Here is a 16,490-nt window from a genome sequence, read left to right on the forward strand (position 1 = left end):
TGGTCAAATGATTTAGTAAATAAAAGTCCACAAAAATGGAGCTACATATTTGTAATTGGACACTGATGATATATTGCACACGTGTGTTTTATTGATGCTAATTAAGAGTGGGCAGTGGTTGCTCTTTTAAGTCAGTACCCAGTGTGAGTGGTAATAAAGTAGCAGGACTTTGCTCACTGGTTTCTTCACTGAGTGTATGTGTGTGTGTGTGTGTGTGTGTCTGTGTGTGTGTGTGTGTGTGTGTGTGTGTGTGTGTGTGTGTGTGTGTGTGAGTGTGTGTGTGTGTGTGTAAGTCTCGTGATGCCCTGAGTATTAACTCTATTTCTTTGAAAGGAGACAGCAGCAGCGTCTTGACGAAGGTAAGGAACTCACTAGTTTCTCCAGTAGAAGCCTGTACGGTGTGCAGTGGTTCTTCGATTTGTCAGACACAGAAACTGATCGGTGTAAATATATTTAACACAGCATTATTAAGCATCATAACTCCTTCCACTGCTTTGGTTTATCAGTGAGGAATAATCTGGTTGTTCCAATGTGAACTGGATAATGCGAGGTTAAAGGATATAGCTACATTTCCTTAAGTTTTCACATTTAAAATGTGGAGATAATTTAAAGACGATTTCAGAAGTTTAATATTGATTTGGCCCTGCTCTGTAATCAAGATGGTGTGTGTCCTGTGTGCAGGTGTAGTGCATGTATACACATGTGTGTGTGTGTGTGTGTGTGTGTGTGTAGAGGAAATGGAGGTGAAGAGTAACATGAGGAGGGCCCAGTCTCTCAGAAGCATCAGTGCTGATCATTCCCTGTCCTGGACAGAAGCTGGACTCAGGGACAGGAGGAAATCTGTTTCTCAGCTTGTGGCCCAGTGAGCGCTGTTTCAAAAATATTATATGAATAAAAAAAAGGCTGGTCTCTGACATTCAGACAAAACTGCATCTCATTTGTTGTGTTTAGCATGCTAGCACAATGCTGTTTTACTGCTCAGTATAAAATACCTGTGAAACTGTGATAACATGGTGTTGATAAAAATCATAAAGTGAAACAAACATGGTCAAGTTTTTACTTGTTTTTTTATTAAACTCTCGCCCCATTCAGATACCAGAACTCTGCTGGAGGAAAGGCTAAAGCTAAGTCAGATTCAGTGGAAAACCAACAAAGGGTGAAATACACAAACACACAATGTTGGGACTTTAATAGCGCATTCTTGTTTGGAAAATCTCACTAGATTTAATACAATTTCATTTCATAGTTTACATTAAATTCAGTCGCACCGTGTCTAATGTTTGTTTTCCCTCCCTCAGCTGACCCTGCAGTTTACAGCCATCCCTGTCACAGGGCCACAAACCAAACCAGACTCTCCGCTGCAGAGTCATGAGAGCAAAGAGAGGCCGAAGGTTCGGTCCAGTCTTCCCAGCAACACTCCTCTCACCCGCAGCAAATCTATGGAAATCCTCCCTCGCCAAAACACCATAAGCACGAGTGCTCTCAGGGAGCTCTACGAGGAAAAGGTAGCCATGCAGGCCAAGAGTGGTCAACACCCCAACAATTATCTGAAGCCCAAGTACGGTCATCAGCTCAAGGGTGGTCCACAACCCAGGAACGATCTGCAACTCAAGAGTGGTCCAGAGCCAAATCATGACCCTCCCACTGAGAATGCTGTGATCAACCATAGAGTCACGGAGGAAATAACAGTGCCAACAGATTCAGGAAGCATTAATAACTGTGAAAAACAAGGCACAGCACCAAAAGAGGAGCATCTGACCCCAAAGGTAAATGACCAAAAGCTAAATACTGAATTTATTATTCTGAAATTTTTTCTTAGCTTGGACATGCGGTTCTAAGAAAATCCATTTAACTGTTAGTGGTCCAGGGCGGCACGGTGTCTGCGTGGGTTTCCTCCGGGTGACTGTCTGTGAGGAGTGTGGTGTGTTCTCCCTGTGTCTGTGTGGGTTTCCTCCGGGTGACTGTCTGTGAAGAGTGTGGTGTGTTCTCCCTGTGTCTGCGTGGGTCTCCTCCGGGTGACTGTCTGTGAAGAGTGTGGTGTGTTCTCCCTGTGTCTGTGTGGGTTTCCTCCGGGTGACTGTCTGAAGAGTGTGGTGTGTTCTCTCTGTGTCTGTGTGGGTTTCCTCCGGGTGACTGTCTGTGAGGAGTGTGGTGTGTTCTTCCTGTGTCTGCGTGGGTTTCTTCTGGGTGACTGTCTGTGAGGAGTGTGGTGTGTTCTCCCTGTGTCTGCGTGGGTTTCCTCTGGGTGCTCCGGGTTCCTCCCATGCTCCAAAAACACACGTTGGTAGGTGGATTGAAGACTCAAAAGTGTCCACAGGTGTGAGTGTGTGAGTGAATGTGTGTGTGTGTGTTGCCCTGTGAAGGACTGGCGCCCCCTCCAGGGTGTATTCCTGCCTTGCGCCCGATGATTCTGGGTAGGGTCTGGACCCACCGTGAACCTGAACTGGATAAGGGTTACAGATAATGGATGGATGGATGTTAGTGGCCCTTCACGTGATGTGCATAATTATAGCTAACAATAAGAATCCTCATTCATTCATTCATTCATTATCTGTAAACCTTATCCAGTTCAGGGTCACGGGGGTCCAGAGCCTACCTGGAATCACTGGGCGCAAGGCGGGAATACATCCTGGAGGGGGCGCCAGTCCTTCACAGGGCAACACAGACACACACATTCACACCTACTGACACTTTTGAGTCACCAATCCACCTGCTACGTGTGTTTTTGGACTGTAGGAGGAAACCAGAGCACCTGGAGGAAACCCACGCAGACACAGAGAGAACACACCACACTCCTCACAGACAGTCACCCGGAGAGGGAATCGAACCCACAACCTCCGGGCCCCTGGAGCTGTGTGACTGCGACACCTACCTGCTGCGCCACCGTGTCGCCAATAAGAATCCATTTGAAGATATTTAGGAATATAATAGGATATTAGGAATAATCCTTTCCCCTATGGAAATATGATATATATATAAATATATTAAACATGTGTTACATATCTGGCTGTATGTTCCTTTTCAGAAAATGGCCAATTGTAAATATATACTAAATAAATGCACATATGTGACATATACAAGTTTTGACATTATAAAAGCCCTTACAAATTTCTCCTATGATTAAAGTTCTCTGTTAGAACTGTACAAGCCAAGAACCAATCAGAGATCTTCAGTTTCCAGAGAGTGTGTGTTCATATGTGTAAATACTTTATTGAAGGTGGTGAGAACTCCACGCTCCGAAAGAAGAAAGACTATAACAGGAGTCTATACTGAAAAAATATCCACTCTAGAAGGTTAGTAGTCACCGTTTCACTCTCTCTCTCAGTTCTGTACTTTAGCCTTTATCACAAGTCAGAGTGTTCTTGGTTAAATATTGAACAGACTCTTTGACGTAGAAGTGTCATGAAACAATAGGTGTCTACTTGATTTCAGGGTGATTTTAGGGTACTGACAGAGTGCTTGTATCTTCTTTACTGCTGTAACATCTACTACTCGTCTGGCAAGACTTTACACTAGATATCGAGAGATCCCTGTGAGTATTCGTTGGCATCCACAGGAGCATGACTGAGGTCAGGTTGTGTGACTGTGGTCAGGTGATTACTTCTAGATCACTTATTCAACTTACAAATTCCAAATATTGGACGGAGGTTCATCACTCCAGAGAACAATTCCACTACCCCACAGAACCAAGGGTGGTCTTATACTCCATATACAGCACTGAACAAAGGCCCTATAGGCTGAGGTGTGGCGGCTTCAGAGCCTTAGATTTCTTGGTATCTAAGATCATAGTTAAATATCCATGTCCAGTAGATGGATTAAATCATTATAGGGGGCTTCCACAAACACTTGGGCATGGTATTCTGATTTAATGTTGACCAGTTCTAATCCATCAGCAGAACTAGTTACTATCTGATCACAATAAAATCAGCCAGTCACAGAATGGAAAGCTAGCCACAGCAGATGATAACACAGCAGGGCCCGACCTGTCCATCCCAAAATAAAGCTCGAGTGGGCTCTGGGGACAAGTGGGGGAAGTGACACTGGGTCTGTTTCAGCAATGTCCACTCCACAGCCAGTGATTGACTCAGACTGGTGGAGAAATAGTAGGACACGAGGCTCTGAAAATAGCCACGCAGCGCTAAGAGAGGGTCAGCTGTCACCAGCACACAGCAGCCACAGGCACACTGACCTGACACACATAGAGGACACTCTCTTTAAAGTCAGTGTGAAGGAGTGAGGACCAGAGCTGGACAAATCCAACGGGACATTAGCTTTGAATTAGAGAATTGGCAGGAAAGGCACTGTCGGGTGAGTACGAATTTCAGATACTAGTATTCTGAGCATTTCACTGCTGTCTGAAGCAAACATCTCTAGTTCATTCATTTTTCATCACATGCTCTTTACAAAGTTCATGATGCACAGACACAGTCAAATATTACTTAGAATACAGTCTTCCTACATTCACTTCACGTTACATTACATTCACTCAACAGATCATTGCTGTTTCTGGGCTGGTGTGGCTGGTATTTCTGAACATTTCAGTCGATGTCTATTAAAAGCCTGTTGTGTTCGTGGGAATATTTGCCCTTGACTCCTCAGTGAAACATGTAAAACGGTTCCTTTATGAATCTTCAGGTTTTTGAGGGGAATCACAGATGACATCAAGGCTTTCATTCAGAGTTATGAAGCAAAGAAAGAAAAGGAGGGCACATCTAACTCTAGCACTTGTTTATGAGTTTTGTGGAGGATTTATCACATGAATTCCAACAGTCGCTGGTGTTGTGATGGTTGTAACAATCCAAGGACATTGTGGAGAAGCCAAAGGCCTTAAAACAAAGTTCATATGTTTCCAGAGTTTCATAATGGCTCCTCAGATCTTAGAAGTCCTGTGTGCCCCCTGTATCTACAGGTTAAACATGCACGGATTCAATCAATCACAGACTGCAAATATAAAAGGATTAGCCAGAAATTCTAAAAGCCAGGCTTGAATTTACTGCACAGAACATTACAAAGAATCCACACCAGTGATGTTTAGCACACCCTGCTGCTCTGCGCCCCCAACCTCACCATTTCACATGTCCTCACTCACTACTGTGTTGTTTGTGTTCAGTATAATTATTATTTACAGCATTCATGTTGTATAAGGGGGCGGCACGGTGGTGCAGCAGGTAGGTGTCGCAGTCACACAGCTCCAGGGGCCTGGAGGTTGTGGGTTTAATTCCCACTCAGGGTGACTGTCTGTGAGGAGTGTGGTGTGTTCTCTCTGTGTCTGCGTGGGTTTCCTCCAGGTGACTGTCTGTGAGGAGTGTGGTGTGTTCTCCCTGTGTCTGCGTGGGTTTCCTCCGGGTGACTGTCTGTGAGGAGTGTGGTGTGTTCTCTCTGTGTCTGTGTGGGTTTCCTCCGGGTGACTGTCTGTGAGGAGTGTGGTGTGTTATCTCTGTGTCTGCGTGGGTTTCCTCCGGGTGACTGTCTGTGAGGAGTGTGGTGTGTTCTCTCTGTGTCTGTGTGGGTTTCCTCCGGGTGCTCCGGTTTCCTCCCACGCTCCAGAAACACACGGTGGTAGGTGGATTGGCGACTCAAAAGTGTCCGTAGGTGTGAGTGTGTGAGTGTGTGTGTGCCTGTGTTGCCCTGTGAAGGACTGGCGCCCCCTCCAGGGTGTATTCCCGCCTTGCGCACAATGATTCCAGGTAGGCTCTGGACCCACTGCGACCCTGAACTGGATAAGGGTTACAGATAATGAATGAATGGATAATATAATGTACATATATATTATATTGCTGGGTGCACATTGTTCCCACATTGTTCTGAGACTTTTAGTGAAATAAAATGAGAGTTATAATTACAGACAACAAATAGTTTTCCATTCATTCTTCTTCTGTAAGCACCTCATCCTTGTTGGTGGATCTAGAGCCTAACCAGAATCACAAGAGTGCAAGGAAGGAACATCTGGGACCAGGCACCAGGACATCATTCACCACAGAATGACAAAATAATATAATGAGCAGAAGCGAACAATTATTTCACGTTTCTAAATGATCAAAGTATGTCATCCTTCTGTATGATTCTGTACCCACTGAGAGTTCCAAATCCAGTGTTAATAATGTGGCAACTTCTTCGCATAGAAACTCCACACATCCTTCCAAACAGAACAAACCATCTCTAGATCATTAATCATCCCTTATACAACATTCATTCATTATCTGTAACCCTTATCCAGTTCAGGGCGGCGGTGGGTCCGGAGCCTGCACGGAATCACTGGGCGCAATGTGGCAACACACCCTGGAGGGGGCGCCATTTCTATTATATTACCTACCTTCTAGTAATCTGTTTGGTATCTGTGACACACAGGGTCAAATGTTAGTACTCCCCAGTTTCCCATCACACCCTGGACACCACACCACTGACAGCTGTTCATGTTCCTATAACGAGAACTGACTCATGGCGCACACACACACACACACACATTCCCACAGTCGCTCTCTGATGACTAATAGCTGGTGGGCCACATTAGCACTGAATGCAAACTCACATCACTTATTCAGCAAAGGGACATCTTCATCATTCACTCATTCAGTTCATTCATGACAGCGTGTAAACTCTCTCCATGACTAATGCACTCAACAACAACGTAAATGACTCTGTTCTGTTGGATTAAACCTCACACTGTTTTATTAATACACCAGTTCTACGTTCTTACGTTTTGGAACGTGTTGAACTGATTAAAAACATCTGATGAGACTCATACGGAATGTACATGAGGCAACCAGAATAAACCCGGCAAAACCGCGAGAGCTGTGGCTGACTTCATGTAGACACCGTGTCTGTGTCTGATCCACTCTCCACTAACACACCACCACCACGTCAGTGTCACTGCAGCGCTGAGAATGATCCACCACCACATCACACCTGCTCTGTGGGGGACTTTTGTACCTTTAGTGAACCATAATGTGCCTGTAAAGTTTTATTTTCTGTGCATAATCCAATCTTTTCAATAGCTTCTGTGTGAATGAGGGCTGTCCAGCTTCCACTAAACATGCTAATGAACCTAGTTTGATTTTTATAAGGCCATCAGTGGCAAACTCCATACTGTTTGTCTTTGACTGTGAATGCCTGCAGCACCCCAGGCAGCTTTATGGGTCAAGGATAAGGTCGTCTGTAAAAGGCAACAAATAAATCGCCCGCCTAATCACACGGCTCTCCACTCCCCACTGAGAGAGAGATATTTCCTTCTTAATCCCGCACATTCCTCAGTGTTTAGAACATGGTTCCTCCAGAGGACAGGGTCAAAGGGCCACACTTACTAAACACAGATGTTTGCTGGAGAGTCCAGCAGTATTTCCTTCTTTTTGGTAAAATAATGATGATCATAATCTGGACCTGATTTCTCTGTCCCACTGTAGATGATAAAAGGAGATCAATCGCAGACTTCAGAGACAACCACACTCTCTACGGCCGGGAGACGTCTCCTCTGTCAGTTAAAGCCATGTCCGCGCTCTATCTGTCCAAAGTGGCAGCTGCAGAGCCTGCGGGGAGCCCTTTAAAAACAGTCAGTACTTGTATCAGCTTCTGTCCTTCTGATGTATTGCTGAACTTGGGGTCAGAGAACATTTCTGGGGCCTTTCTTTGAAGCTTGGCTTTCTGTGTTTGTGTATGAACATATATATATATATATATATAGTAGTATGTAGTGTTTCTGTGTGGGTTTCCTCCCGCAGTCCAAAAAATGTATGGCGCCCTGCAATGGACTTATTTACTTTTACTTTTTTCATAGGAACAAGGTCCTCCATCTCCAACCAGGCAGAGAATTACCAAGGTACGGGCAAATATTAAAATAAATAGTTTTTGACACGTATTAAATAAGATGAAGTTTATTGCCTGTAAAGGACTTACAGAATGTGCTGTGTGAAGACCCTAACTAAACTCATATGAATACCACAAAGAATATTTGTTTTGTATTTAGTGTAGTTTTAAAAAAGGAAAACAAATCCAAAAAAAGTTAAAACAGAAACGGAAAAGATATTAGCATGTGCTTGCTGTCTTTTTTATTGTTATTATTATTATTTCTTATTAAAACTGGGTATGGTAACATTGCATTGCAAAACATGTTGCTCGAAATTAAAATCGAATTTACAAATACGTCCAAGAGCACAAACTTGACCTTGTATAATATACGTATTACGCTTAACGATATTTGTTTTAAAACAACTAACATTTCCTAATGTTTCAACTGAAAAAAGGCCTGCTGGAACATTAACAAGGAATGCTGTTTTCAAATGCACTATGTTATGCATTCTAACAACTACGGTACGTATGTAAATTTCTTATCTTTGTCTTTGTGTGGGCAAAGTATACAATAATAGCACGTGTCAAACTCTGTTCTCAGCCGGTCATAGCTCAGCAGACCTTAGCACTTGATCTAAGTCAGATCACTTTGTGAACAGCTAATATCCGCAGAGCTGTGGCCAAGCAGGGTGCCAGTTTGACCAGCCTAATCAGAGCCACAGTTAACAGTCTATTTTCATTTTCATAAGATGGCAGATGTGGCGCAAAAGGAGCCTGAGCCGCAATCAGCTGAGGACCCAGCTCTGCCATATGTAACCAGTCCCGTCCCGCCAAACAACTCCAGAGATGAATGCCAGTCCCCCGTTCCAACACCCCCTTTAAAAGAAGCCGTCTCCAATCTGTACCAGCAACGCCAGAAATGTGAGCTGAAGCGACTCCTCAAGCACACCTGTCCAGAGCTAAAGGGCCTGGGAAATGTAGTTGATGAGGAGTTTGCTGACATACTAAACTCTGGCTTAGCTACAGATATATCATACGGGGGTGAGGTCCAGTCAAGGCGCTGGATATTTGAGAACGGTGCTGTCAACACTGGGGAGCTCCCTCAAACACAAGCACATTGGATGCAGAAGTGTGTTGAAGGAGGACATGTGTTTGAACAGGCCTCAATTTGTTTACAAGGAGAAGAGTCTAAACAAGGAAGAGTACCTTTTCCTTTGGGTTCTAGCCAGGAGCATACAGCTGACCCAGAGCAGGAATGTGAAGCACTTGCTCAAGAGGAGAGCTTCAGGGTAGATGTTAAAGCCAAGCGGAAAATGTTTGAATGTCAGTCAAGGGACACGTCAAGAGATAGCCCAGAGGATGTGTTTCCAGGGAAGGTTGTTGTGTCTGCGGAAGAAAAGGGAGAGGTCCAAAAACAAAGGAAAGACTTTGAGACATACCAGAGCGACCCAGTCAAAAGATCCAGCCCTCTTAACATTACAGATATTACAGACATAGGTCAAGAGGGTGGAGGAACATACGGAGGAATATCTAAAGCCAAAGAGATCTTTGAAAAGGGATCACAAGGCAAAGAAAGCAGCTCAGCAGCAAACGAGAACATCGACACAGAAGATGAAATTTGGAAGACAAATGTTAGGAACAGAACACAGATGTTTGAGTCAACTCCACTGGACAGGATCAACTGGCAAAACGAAGGAGAACTGGACACTGTGGTGCAGAGCATGAGCAGGACCTTAGCATCTCTTCATAACTTCAGTGTTATTCATTCTCATGGGATCCTTATTGAAGCCAGTGAGGCTGGGCATGTGAGAAAGGCAAAGTACAATTTAATTCAGGAGGAAGGTCCAGAAATACAACACGAAGAGACCGTTATGGGAAGTATGAAGAGCATTTTGCTTCAGCTTTTGGCAAGAGCAAACATAAACTCACTCGTAGCCTTCCTAAAAGAGGACGATCAAGGTAATGTGGAAATCAAGAATGTACAGGTCCCAACTCATCAACTTCCTTTCACTGTGAACCAGGACAAAGAATACAGAACTACAATCATGGTTCAGGTCATTGAAGATCTACTGGGTCAAGAGACAAGTCTCGGAAAAGGAGTTTTAATACAAGACTGTGAGATGGGATCAGTGGACATATTAGCTTATGTTCTTTATAGGCATGATGGTCATGATGGCACTGGTCAAACAGCACATTGTCTTCTAGGTTCTGGTGAGACCACCAGAGAGCAAACTTCACAGACACAGCTTGAGATCACCCCACAAGAAGAAGCTGAAACACTTTCACAGGAGGGAGAATGTAGGGTAGATGTTAAAGCCACAAGGAAAATCTTTGAAGATCAATTAGTGGACACCTTGGGAGACAACTTAAAGGATGTTTTTCATGGACGGGATGTGTCTGAGGAAGAAAAGGGTGTTCTGATAAGTGGAAAAGGTGATGACACACTTGTCATGTATACCCCACCACCTCCCATCCAAGACGATGACTCGACTTCTTTAGGAACTGAGGAAAACAAGACTAGTAATGTAAAACTATTTCGAAGCTGCATTGAGAAGGGAGAACTGGATTACTTGAAACAACTGCAGAGAAGTTCGTCGGAGGAAGATCTCTTCTCTTCTCAGGAAAGAGAGCAAAATGTTATCATTGCACCAGGTAATTTTAAGATGATCAAAGCCATATTCACCAATCCAGACAATGCTGGGACTTCTCTGCCATCTGATAACCTTGTCCAAAAACAGTTGAATAAAACAGCTGATAGTACTATCACACATGGAAATGATTCACTTCCAAGCCGTCCAGAGATTGAACAATGGTTTGCTGAAAGTCACCATGTTGAACCTGAAAGATCTCTACAATGTCAAAATGCATCGGTTCACGAAAATGTAGAGGAAGGTATGGTAATCCAGACAGAGCTGGTTGACATTGCAGAAGATAATCAGTTGTTGAACCTTCAAGCAGCCATTCTGAGTCTCCAGCAAGCCACAGAGGAGGCAAGAGCCCTTCAACAAAGTATTCAGGAGAAGCAACAAGAGATTTCTCTTGAAAATTCCACCAATCCCACCACTGCTCATGATTCAGAAGACAACCAAAACCTCACACATACCACAAAAGAAGATAGCCTTACAGAGAGTCTATCTTCAAATAATTCTGAAACTGGACACCACCCAGAAGAATCAGAGGAGGCCATGAAAGGTAGGGTACAAGCAGCTCTTGATTCTTTGGGCAAATCCAATTTCAATGTCACTAAAGGGGACTTTAAAGCTGCAATGATTTATAGGCATTCAGGAAAAACATTTGCTGGACAGAAGAATATAATAAATGTGGAGACCGCTGTCAAAGAGTCTGAGGTGACTGCCACTTCAGAAGAAAACAAAGCATGCCACTGCTCCCCCTGTCCTGGTCTGGTGACTCCAGAGGCAAAGCATGAGGGAGCTGAAGCAGGCTCACATCAAGGCCAGACTACAAATAAACCAATGGCATGCCCCCCTCGGACAAACCAAACACACACAGAGACCTCTGTTCAGAGTAACAAAAGAATCAGACCTAAGCCAGCCATTCCTCCTAAACCAGACCATTTAAAGGTAAACCTCAGTTCCAAAACTGTAGTCATTCTTGGTCATGCAGGGGATATGAATAAATCCCAAGCTGAACCGAACTCCAAACCAAAGCAATGTGCAGGAAATGAAAGCCTCGAACAACAAAGTCAAGGTCATACCAGCAATTCTGAGGGAAATCCAACAGCAGAAGACACAAGGCATCAAATACTTGAAGAAAGTCAAAGGAAAGGCTCAGAAAACATGCTGTGCCTAAATGACTCTGGCCCAGAATTTCAAACAGCTCTGCAGAACTTCGGCATGAAGACAGGACGAGCAATTCCACCCGTGAAACCCAAAAGAATCAAAATGGCAACAAGCAGTATAGCAGAATCCGCCCTGCAAAATGACCCAAATACCAGAAACAGTAAACCAAATGATGGTGGACTTGAAGGACAACCAGAGGTTCACGTGACTATGAGGGAGAAGAAAGTCAGGAAAGAAAGCGAAGAAGAACGAAGGCAGAGGCTGTCAGTTCACATGGATGAAATCATGCGGGAGAATGCGAGTGCAGCGATGGACATTTTTGACCAACTGAGAAGGCAGGAGGAGCTGAAAAACATCCTCTCCAAAGTTGAAGAGATTGAAGAAGATACAAGCAAGGAACATGTAAGTGATCTACAAAAGATATTTGAGAGTGTGCCGGATTGGGTTGTGCCTGAAAACAGTCCAAAAAACACAGTGGTGGACAAGAAAGCAGGGAGATCTGAGATGGTCTGTGAACGTGAGCTGATGTCTTCAATGCAGGTGGCATATGGAGACCTTGAAAAAGCAAGTGCTGCAATAATCACACTAAAGGAACAAACACTGTCAAGGCTTATGGACATAGAGGAAACCATCAAGAAAGCACTCTGCTCTGTCTCTACACTGAAATCTGACTCTGACATTGCAGGACTCTCAGGTCTGTTCAAGGAGTCTATGATGGATGTACAAAGTTCCTCTGTCTCAGGAAATATACGGAAAATCAGCATTGGGTCGAGCAAATCCCCAAAAGCCGAGAGTGGGAATACTCTAGAAGTTCCTGGGAAGAGTTTTACTGAAGACCCAGCGATGCACGCAGAGAGATTTAAACCAGGGCTTAGTCTTCCAACACCTAAACCAAGGTCAGGATCTCCGTCTTCACCCTCGTTCATTTCCATCCAGTCTGCTGCCAGAAAAAACGCAAACCCACCAACGCCAAGTAATCCTCAGAACCCAAGCCCCAAAGCTGAGACCTTTCAGTCTACAACTTGTTACAACATGACTGCCGACCACAAGCTTTGCTGTGTTACGAAGTGTCCCTCCTGCTGTCCAGCCAAAGAAAATCGGCAGGTCAGCACTCTGGAAGTGCAAACAATCCCAGAGGGAGAGAAAGTCATAGGCACAAAGACCATCAGGGAGAAATATGAAGAAATGGACTGCTTCGGCAACAAGTTCTACTCCTCCAAGACCTCCACAGTTATGACCACACAGCCTGAGCCTGGCACATGTTTCAGACGCCAAATTACGAGCAGACCAGCCACTTCAGAAGTGGTCACCTTTCCAAGAATCAACATGGCTTCTGTTAATGATAATCATGCTTCTTCGTAGGAGCGGCTCAATGAAGATCCAGAGTTGAACATGGTCGTAAATGATTTTAAAATTCACTCCCACTGGTGTGTTTTCCAGTTCACCCATAGGATTGAGATTATGTGTATTTTTTAGTAATTAAGTGGTGTACCTGTTTAAATAGATGTGTATGAATGTAGTGTTCTCGTGCAGTGTGTAGAAACTCGGACTAAACACCAAGTTAAACCAGAGTCAATAAAGACTGAGCCATATAAAGATTGACCACTTTACTGTCACTCTTCCTCATTAACATTCAGGTGAAAACTGTAGAAAAATAAACAATACAAAATACTGAGCGTCTGCATTCTGAATTATACATTACACTGTACATAGTTGCAAACATAACTGCATATATCACTTTCCTGCACCAACAACGGCTGCTAATAGGGCTGTTAGCTTATACACATATGTAAATGAACTGCTTGTATTTATTCCTTTTAACTGACTGTTCTTAACATTGTCTTTTAAACACATGAACATATTTATTACCAGATGAACATACGGCATTGCCTCTATGATGCTTTACTGCAAGTGGATTACAATCAGAGTCTGCCACGTTTTATTTTCCTGACAAATGTCCGAAGTAAAACAGGAAGTGACTTCATCGTGAGCCGTGGAAGCCAAATTAAATCAGTCAAACTAAAAGTCCTTCATATAGTTATTATTTTAATATTGTGCTGGTCACTTTATAACTAAACAATAAATAATAATTTATCTTAAGAATAGGGAAAGAAGAAACTAGATAAATGCCTCAATGGCAACACAATGAATGTATGTTTGTATGTATGCCCCACAAACTAATTGTTAGCAGTTAGGTACCTTTTATATTTCTGTGCTTTAAGGGGTGATGACAAAGATGAGCAATGCAAATGTTTACAGTGTTCACTTTTTTAGCTGACGTTCAACAATTCCCATTCGCTATGGTATACACTTCAAGTTCATTTTACTGTTAACTGTCAAGGTAAAGATTACATTGTGGTTCACTAAAAATGTCAAATAAGGGTAAAAATAAATAAAGAATACGTTGCTTTACATTTCGTTGTGTGTGTCATTAGAATGTTGGTCATTTGTACAAGGTTCAATACCATCAGAGATACGGACGTAGCCTTCTGTACAAATTCTGCATTTATTTCATTCATATTTCTCTGATACGGATATGGATGCAACATAGCAGTATTTACTTCTGGAAACCGTAAGATCAGTGCAGTTCAAAAATTCAGAGAAGCATCTAAAAGCCGTGATTATATAAGTATCAATAACACTAAGGGAAACCAAAGCGCAAACAGCAAGCACTTGCTAATGTCTCAATTTACTCCAAGCTAAACTTTTTTAACCTGTTATGACTGTAGTTTCAGCCGGCCGCTCAGGACCTGTGTTCCTCCTGCCTCAAGCCTGTTTACCCCATGGAGAAAATGGCAGCAGACAAATTTATTTTTCACAAAAACTGCTTCTGCTGTAACCACTGCAAACAGAAACTCAGGTGAGAAATTTAAAGCTGAAAACAACCATCCAATCTAAGTACCTTAATGCAGGGGTCTCCAAAGTACCTGCTTGCCACATCAGGCCTGTCCAGATTTCAGTTTATCAGTAAATACAGGCTGCCTTCTATTTTTAAAAAATATTGACAGATCAGATTTTTTTTGTATAAACCCAGTCAGTGGCTTCTTGGATGACTCTGAGATCCTGAGCTTAACTGAAGCTGAATACTAAAGGCTAGGCTAGAAATTTATAAGCATCTACTGGCACAAAGGGCAATCTGCTGCTACATGTTGACTGGGTTATGCCACTGAACTGTAACATGCTAATTAAATTAACCTTCATTCATTCATTGTCTGTAACTGGGAATCATTGGGCACAAGGCAGGAACACACCCTGGAGGGGGCACCAGTCTTTCACAAGGTGACACACACTCACACCTACAGACACTTTTGAGCCTTCAAACCAACGTGTGTTTTTGGAACGTGGGAGGAAACACATGCAGACACAGGGAGAACACACCACACTCCTCACAGACAGTCACCCGGAAACCCACCCATTCCTCCGGGTGACTGTCTGTGAGGAGTGTGGTGTGTTCTCCCTGTGTCTGCGTGGGTTTCCTCCGGGTGACTGTCTGTGAGGAGTGTGGTGTGTTCTCCCTGTATCTGCATGGGTTTCCTCCGGGTGACTGTCTGTGAGGAGTGTGGTGTGTTCTCCCTGTGTCTGCGTGGGTTTCCTCCGGGTGACTGTCTGTGAGGAGTGTGGTGTGTTCTCCCTGTGTCTGCGTGGGTTTCCTCCGGGTGACTGTCTGTGAGGAGTGTGGTGTGTTTTCCCTTTGTCTGCGTGGGTTTCCTCCGGGTGACTGTCTGTGAGGAGTGTGGTGTGTTCTCCCTGTGTCTGCGTGGGTTTCCTCCGGGTGACTGTCTGTGAGGAATGTGGTGTGTTCTCGATGTGTCTGCATGGGTTTCCTCCGGGTGCTCCGGTTTCCTCCCATGCTCCAAAAACACACGTTGGTAGGTGGATTGAAGGCTCAGAAGTGTCCATAGGTGTGAGTGTGTGAGTAAATGTGTGAGTGTGTGTCGCCCTGTGGAGGACTGGCGCCCCCTCCAGGGTGTGTTCCCGCCTTGCGCCCAGGAAGCTGGATTATATAAGCAGTTAGACAATGAATGAATGAATGAATGAATACAACTACACTGAGAGATGTGTCCTCCATGTTTTTAGTCTACGTAACTACGCGCCACTCTACGGAGAGTTCTACTGTGTGTTCCACTACCAGCAGCTCTTCAGGAAGAAGGGAAACTATGATGAGGGCTTTGGACACCAGCAGCATAAGAACCGCTGGCTTCTGAGCAGAAGTATTGGGACAGACACCATCTGAACTCAGTAGACAGTAAGTGTAGAAGGGTCCTGAATGTGTGATATGCATAAAAAAACATCCCAAAATATGACTGATATAATTCACACTGTACTCGTGTCCATTAACAGATGCCCCCAATCTTTCAGTTGACTGTGAAGAAAAGTGTGACGACATCTGATGAAGTTTTGGTGTGCTCCCCGTTTCGGAGTCTCCTCTCCTGGTTTATTGTCATTAAAGTTAAATGTGTTTAAACTAGTTTAGAAATTCATAAATAAGACACTTTTAGGCCTTTAGATAATGTAAAGTTCCTATCCATTGTTATTTCATGTACACGGAAATGTATGAAGTGTCCCCAGGTGCAGTCTTGTGTGAATTTTCGACCCTCTGTTGAAACGGGTTAATTAGCTTTTTTAACACATCCTCCTCCTGTACATTTTAGTCTACAATTGCTAGGATCAAGAGTTCCAAAACATTTGCATAAATCCATGCATAATCTGTACAAACACTGTATGAATTTCCAAAGTGAAGCTGCTGCTTGAAATGTGATCCAGCTTTGGGACACACACTAATGATTAAATTGCTTCTAGGAACAGATTGACGACACTGACCCTTTAAGAACTAATAATCAAACACAAGTGTTCTTTTAGAAACTGAATTCTCACTGGAAAATGATATGATTCTGGATTAAAGAATTG

The 16,490-nt window shown here is 43.6% G+C and overlaps 2 protein-coding genes across 3 annotated transcripts; both read left to right on the forward strand.

Moving 5' to 3' along the window:
- The first annotated feature begins 283 nt into the window (after positions 1–283).
- On the forward strand, positions 284–16,486 carry LOC136702961 (paxillin). Of its 2 annotated transcripts, none has more exons than XM_066678020.1 (10): positions 284–359; positions 733–862; positions 1,093–1,156; positions 1,299–1,766; positions 3,218–3,293; positions 7,401–7,546; positions 7,772–7,813; positions 14,312–14,442; positions 15,660–15,828; positions 15,924–16,486. In XM_066678020.1, the coding sequence occupies exons 2-9, from the start codon at positions 738–740 to the stop codon at positions 15,814–15,816; spliced, it is 1,209 nt and encodes a 402-aa protein (XP_066534117.1). In that variant the 5' UTR covers positions 284–359; positions 733–737; the 3' UTR covers positions 15,817–15,828; positions 15,924–16,486. The 2 variants fall into 2 exon arrangements, with proteins under 2 accessions (XP_066534117.1, XP_066534118.1); XM_066678021.1 differs by having other exon boundaries at positions 15,942–16,486.
- LOC136699730 (xin actin-binding repeat-containing protein 1-like) lies at positions 8,532–13,006 on the forward strand. Its single transcript, XM_066674674.1, has one exon. The coding sequence runs from the start codon at positions 8,532–8,534 to the stop codon at positions 12,942–12,944; it is 4,413 nt and encodes a 1,470-aa protein (XP_066530771.1). The 3' UTR covers positions 12,945–13,006.
- Positions 16,487–16,490: the final 4 nt, after the last annotated feature.

Source organism: Hoplias malabaricus, chromosome 1, assembly GCF_029633855.1.
Source record: "Hoplias malabaricus isolate fHopMal1 chromosome 1, fHopMal1.hap1, whole genome shotgun sequence".
In the NCBI taxonomy this organism is placed as follows: Eukaryota; Metazoa; Chordata; class Actinopteri; order Characiformes; family Erythrinidae; genus Hoplias; species Hoplias malabaricus.